At 48.9% G+C, this 6,476-nt stretch overlaps 1 protein-coding gene across 2 annotated transcripts in view; it reads left to right on the forward strand.

Annotated features, from left to right (window-relative positions):
* Positions 1-5,005, forward strand: part of GATB (glutamyl-tRNA amidotransferase subunit B) — a 90,346-nt gene extending 85,341 nt beyond the window's left edge. For both annotated transcript variants that reach the window (XM_002913853.4, XM_034661529.1), the window contains 2 exons: positions 2,563-2,697; positions 4,426-5,005. In XM_002913853.4, the coding sequence (XP_002913899.1) occupies positions 2,563-2,697; positions 4,426-4,554 (264 nt within the window). In that variant the 3' untranslated portion in view covers positions 4,555-5,005. The remainder of the gene's footprint in view (positions 1-2,562; positions 2,698-4,425) is intronic.
* Positions 5,006-6,476: the final 1,471 nt, after the last annotated feature.

Genomic DNA, 6,476 nt, shown 5'->3' on the forward strand with positions numbered 1-6,476 from the left:
CCCCTCTCTGTATTTGTTTCTATGTATTAAGCAGATAAGCTACATTTCCCAGTCTTGAAGGAGTGACCTTATGTAGGTGTCCTGTGGAGCCAAGAAACAGCCTTTCCTGGTCTCTAGGACCGAGTGCTCCAGGGGTGGTCCCTCTGTGAATTGCATGTGCTATTTTGTTGTGCTTGGCCATGAGTGTGGCAGGCACAATGGTGAACAGGGCTGGCCCCCAGCCCAGCTGGCAGCAGTGCGTGACTGCGACTGTTGTAGGCATGCTGGGTGGTGGGGGGGGCAGCCAGGTCCACCCACTGCAGCAGAACAGGAGCCACTTTGGGGGAGTGCCAGTCCCAGCTACTCCAGCTGTGGTGCACAGGAACTGCTTGGAGTGCCCACCAGAGCAGTCAGGGTAGGTCTGCAGGGGAACACCTGGGTGGGCAGAGCAGTGCTAGCAAGGTAGATGGAGAGTGTCAGAAATGGCGCCCACCATTGCTTCCTTTGCCCAAGAAAGTTCCCACAGATCCACACACCTCTGGCACATACCCTAAGATTAATCAGTAAATCACCTTCACGTATGGCCCAAGCATTTTTCAAACTGCTACCTCTGAGCTGGGTGTCAGAGTGAGTTTGTGTGCCTGCCCTTGAAGAGAGAGTCTCTGTCTCCTGTAGCCCTCCTGCTCTCCCTGCTGATTTTTAAAGGTAGACATTATGGGGATAGGAACTCATCTTCCCAGTGCAGATCCACAGGGCAGGGGTGCCCGATGTGGGGCCTGAACCTCGGAAGACCTCAGCATTTGTGGTATCCGTCCTGCTTGTGGAGTGCCACACCAGGCATGTGGGTCCCAACTAGACCACATCTCTGCCCCTCCTCCCCATCTCAGTGTGGCTTTTTCTTTAGATCTTTAGTTGTGGAAGAGCTGTTCTGCTAGTCTCAGGTTGTTGTCAGCAAGGGTGGTTCTATAGGTAGTTGTAGTTTTGGTGTGTCTATGGGGGGAGGCAAGTTCAGGATCTTCTTACTCTGCCATTGTGATCCTGTCCCCCTAACATGTATTTACTCATAGAATTAGAAGCTGTGTTTTAACAATTTTAAGTCAATTGAAGAAAAACAGATCAGGGAAAGGGGTCAGAGAAACTCTTCAGACTTGCTTTTGGCAGCTCCCCGAGGGTAATCTGCATTACGGATTGTTCTGTGCTCCAATTCCTGTGCTGCTGACACTCCATTAATAAGTTTGTTAAGGCAGGGAAAGTTCTTATCTGCTTTTGTGGCCCTCTCCCTCAATGCCTTACCCCTTTTCTGGCTGAATAGTTGCAAAATTGATTGGAGGCATATGTATTCAGTATTTTTCTAAGAGCAGGGACAGGTTTTCTCTAAGCAGCCAGGGCTGTGTGGTGTAGCTGGAGGGGCGCCTTGCAGGGGAGCTCACAGGAGGGCCCACCAAAGACCTCTCTTGGCCACAGTCACTGTGGGTCTTCTGACAGCTGAGCTGAAGGGGCACCGACTGTTACAGCCATGAGAAATACATGTGGTTTGTTTCCATCCAGATCGGGGAAAACTTTGAGCCCTACTGAGATTCCAAGCATCTTCCCCTTCGTTTGTTTTGCTGTATGTGCTAATAATTGACAAGCTCTCTTTTTCTGGGAGGAATGGCTCCTGGCTGGCCCGTTCTCAGCCGGAATGTTCACAAGGAACATTCCGTGCTCGGTACTGACTGCAGGCAGAGATGGAGCAGGCGCCACAGGAGACTAACGGAGGAGCCCACACCCCCGCCCCTTCCAGCTTATGCTAGAAAAACAAGAGGAGTGAGGAAAACTACCCTAGGAAATGCCTTCTTTAAAAATGTATTCCTTTTTCCCCTACTTTGATAAGATTGGGGATTTGTTATTGCTGTTATTTTTTTTTTTAGTAGAAAAATACAGCATTAACTTAATTATCCTAGCCAGATTTGGGCCTGGCTCCACCAGTGGGGGATAAATGCGGCATGGCAGAGGCCCCTGTGGATTATGATTTATGTTTTCAGTTATTTTCCATTTTGTAGCTTCATTATGGGGCCACTTTCTTACCCCCCTAAAATCATAATTCCCAGCAGGCTGACTTTTCTTGGACTTCATTTCAGTGCAGTGGTTACCTCCCCCAGCCTGTGCCGCCCTCTCCTTCAACAAAATATCACCTCCATTTATTTGCTGGACGTGAGACAGAGCTGTCCCTGGCTGTCTGAGTCCAGGCAGCAGAGGCCCTGTGAGTCATCATCATCTCGAGAACACCTCCTCCAGCCCCTCTCTGCCGTGGGGTTTGAGTCAGTGAACGGGAAGGAGCCGCTGGCTCCACAGGCCCCGTCTCATGCTCGGTCCTGAGAGAGCGGCTACGCGTGGGAAGGTGCCCGGTGCGCATGCGCGCTCTCTCGAGCGGCTTCGTCGCAGGTGCTTCAGGGGAGACGGCGCCCCGTGGGCCAGACCCACACAGCTGGGCGCTCACTGCATCTGCTCTGCACCCCCGCCCCCCAGCTCTACTTGTCCTGGCCCTGGCGAGCAGCACAAGCATTCACCTCTCTGTCTCCCTCCCCCTCGTCTGGCCTGTAGGTGTTTGAGGAGCTGTGGCGGAGTAAAGGGAAGACTCCATCGCAGATCGTTTCAGAAAAGCAGCTTGAACTGATGCAGGATGAAGAGGCACTGGAACGGGTCTGCCACACCGTGATGGAGGGGCATCCTCAAGTGGTAATTATCCCCTGCGGCGTGAGGAGGGGCTTCCTGTGCAGCCGGGCCAAGGGTCCACCCTGCTGCCTAGCACAGGCCCAGCGCCAGCCTGAGGACAGGGTCGAGGGCCTCTCCACTGCTCCCCTTCGCCGCCCAGACGTGCTTCCTAACAAGGGCTGGCCCAGTTTCATCAGGAAGTCCCTGATAAATTTTATCCATTTTTGGCTAAGGTCAAGAGCTGAAATTAGGTTAATATTAGAAAAATACAACTTTTCCTATAAGGACTAGTCACCCCTGGGGTTTAATCTCATGGAATTGGGTTTACCGGGGTGTTTCTCAAGCTCGCTAGATCCAAGTTTTGACCTCCCAGCATGACGCACTTTGAATCTGTTCTAGCTAGCTTGCTCTATAAGGAGACCTCTCACTACTAAACCAGCAGGCACGACTGCAAAAAGGGAAGAAAGATAGGCAGACACCAGCTCCCTGCCTTTAAGAGGTGGGAAGAGAGACAGAAAAGGAAATTATTTGTAAATTATGGAGACGATCCTCGACAGGAGCACAGCTGAAAACCAAGTCATTTTATGTTCTGAGAATAGAACAAAATATAAAAGTTAAAGCGAGTACCATCCCTCCCTCCCCAAGTCCAATCATATTGTCTAGAGATTTTTTAGTGGGTAAAAAATTGCTAGCATCTCTTTCAGAATAATACCCACCCACCCGTCAGCTTGCTGGGGACACTAACAGCTCTGAAAAGAGCTCTCGATAAGGAAAATGAGCTTGTGCTGGGTCTCGGCAATGTCCATCTTCCTGCCTCATCTGTAGCGACTGATAAAGACACACTTTCCCTTTCCGACTCCTTCTGCGGCACCGAGCGCAGATACCCACAGATGTCATTATCCATCAGGGTGCTGCAGAGCGGGCGGTCAGGGTGGGTGGCCCTGACAGTCCATGGCTATTTGATAGGAATCTGGAGCCTCTTGCTTTTGTTGCCCCCATCTTGCCCACCACAGTGCACTCCCCAGCCCAAATGCTCCCGGAGAGTTGCCATTTTGTGGATTTGTTTTCTGATAAACATGTCTTCTTGGCAGGGAGCTGGGGGGAGAAGGAAGGCCATGCATTTCAGTGCCTGCTGACCACCACTGGAGGATTAGAGAAGGATCTCCCTCTGACTAGACTAGATCATTCATCTCAGGTTACTCACCCCCAAGACCGAGAAGCTTTGCACCCTTGTGTCCCTGCAGTGCCCAGGAGAGTGCCCTCGTGCCTGTGTGCCAGCTTTCGCTACAGGCAGTCACTCATGGTGCATCACAGCCCTCTTCTCGTCCACTTTCCTCAAAAGGCAGAGTGGCAGACATCCCCTGTGACAGGAGCCCAGAGACCTCCTCAGAAGCTCACTCCCTCCTTCTTCCTTTTCTCATTTTATATCTAATGCTAACAAAAAAGAAACTGAGTTTAAATTTTAGTAAACATAAACCTTAAGCTAGCATTTTTTTTTAAAGATTTTATTTATTTATTTATTTGACAGAGAGACAGCCAGCGAGAGAGGGAACACAAACAGGGGGAGTGGGAAAGGAAGAAGCGGGCTCACAGCAGAGGAGCCCGATGTGGGGCTCGATCCCACAACGCCAGGATCACGCCCTGAGCCGAAGGCAGAAGCTTAACCGCTGTGCCACCCAGGCGCCCCTAAGCTAGCATTTTTAAGTATGAGTGTCATTATTTTCTCCTCTAAAACAATTTCTATCTTTAAAGGTAATGGACATGAAGAGGGGAAACTCCAGAGCTATAAACAAACTGATTGGGTTGGTCCGAAAAGCGACTCTGAGCCGAGCAGACCCGACTGTGATAAAGGAGATCCTGGAGAAGAAGCTGTCATCATGAGCCGTTCTGGGTCCCTCTCTGCCCGAGGGAGAGCAGAGCGGCCGTGACTGTGACCCGGAGATGGTTCCAGCTGCAGTGCGGGTGAAATAGCACATCATGATTCGGAACTAACTGAGACCTGTTTCAGATGCTGTCACCGTTCTAAGAAAACTTTTCATTCGTTGGGATGCAGTATTTTAGACCTGAAAGTAGAGGAGTGGAGCTAAAAACCACCACAGAACTGACACGCTGTAAACACAGGTTTGTCTCAGGAGGCCTCGTGCGGATGCAAAAGAGGGTGTTAGTCTTACTGGCATTCCCTCATCTGCAGACTAAAAGTGACATTGCCCATTCAGCTCCCTAGGGATCCCGGAAGGTAAAGGTCTGAGAATTAAATGAAAAATTTTTTTGTGAAAAAAAACAAAAACAAAAAACAAACAGAAGTTTTCAAATAAATTTAATGAATAAAATATATACTGAAATATCACATAAAAAATTAACTTACACTTCAAAGAATGTGCAGTTGACAACTCCCTCCCCACCCCATCCCCAGGCCAAAGAAAGGGGAAAAAAGCTGTAACATTAAATTGATTTGTTTTGTCTGGGAAGAATAAGATTATAAGCCAGTACATCAGAATCTTGACCTTTAACAGTAATTGTGGTACAGTTAACATCATCATCATCATGAAGGCTGGGCTGCCTTCGCCCCAGCGCTCTGGACAGGAATGCTGTGTCCCTTCCCCCACACCGGAGCAATCCTTCATGCACTGTGTGCCTCTGTTCCCTCAGAAGCCCCACACTTAGCGGCCAGTTTCTCCAAGGCTGCTTTTTACAAGCACATGTCAAACTGGCATCAGAAGAACAGACTCTTTGGAGTCTCTTTACATGGACTTCCCTAGCCTACTAAGGAGAGTCCAAGCATCTCCCTACAGATGGTGGTGCCGTGGCCTTCCCTGTGGCTTTCCCCGTGGCCAGTGTAGCAGTGAATGGTGCTCAAGCTGCTGGCCGTGGCTCAGGACCTCCCTACCTCAGAGTGTGACCGAGGCATCCCTCTGACCCAGCCGAGAAAGACGCAGGGACAGAAAGGAAACCAGTTGTGCGGTTTATTCCAGACAAGCATGAAGAGGTAAGATTTCTAAAAAAAACTTTCAGGAACAATGAATGACTTAGAATATTGTAAGAGAAGGTGTTCCCTCACCCAGGAGGTGTGTGGTCCTTATGCATTCTGTTCCAATACTGAAAACTACTGGACCTGGAAGTAAGATATTTTTTCTTTTCGAGAGAGAAAGGCAGAGTCCATTCTCTCTCCTCACATTGCAGGTCTGAATTACAATTGGGCAAAGACAGTCTGAGACTGGATTCTGGCAGGATCATTGTTTTGTAAGAATAGGGTTGAGTTTTGTTTTACAAACTCTGTTTTCACCAAAGGGCTGGCTTCTTGGATGTCAAACTTTACAGAAACCACTGGGGGATTTTTCCAGACCATTTTAAATCAAGGCCTTGCTTAATTGGGTGACTGGGGTGGGGAGGCAGCTGGATGAAGACAGTTTACCAAACCTGTTATGTCCGTGTAAAGTGTACTCTGGACTGATCATTTCCAGAGAAAAATGCCATCATGAGAACACCTGATCTTTACAGTGAGGACTGCTGACCTCTGACAGTTGCCCCATGGTCTTGAATGCCCACTTCTGAAATCCTGAAAATGGGACAGTTATGTTGTTACAACTGCTAGTAGAAAAAGTAAAATCAAAGCACAGCTCAGATATCTTCCTTGGAACCTGACTATATAGTCAAAAGATATGGTTGCATAACAGTGTCAGAAATTCACAAAGTATGGCTCTGCTCATAAACGGGCCTCAATCAGATACAGTTTTAAATACGTCTTTGCATGAGTGAGAATTCAGACTGGTTCTTTGCGGTTCCAGTGAAACTCTCATTAAAAT

This window comes from Ailuropoda melanoleuca, chromosome 5, assembly GCF_002007445.2.
Source record: "Ailuropoda melanoleuca isolate Jingjing chromosome 5, ASM200744v2, whole genome shotgun sequence".
Classification (NCBI taxonomy): domain Eukaryota; kingdom Metazoa; phylum Chordata; class Mammalia; order Carnivora; family Ursidae; genus Ailuropoda; species Ailuropoda melanoleuca.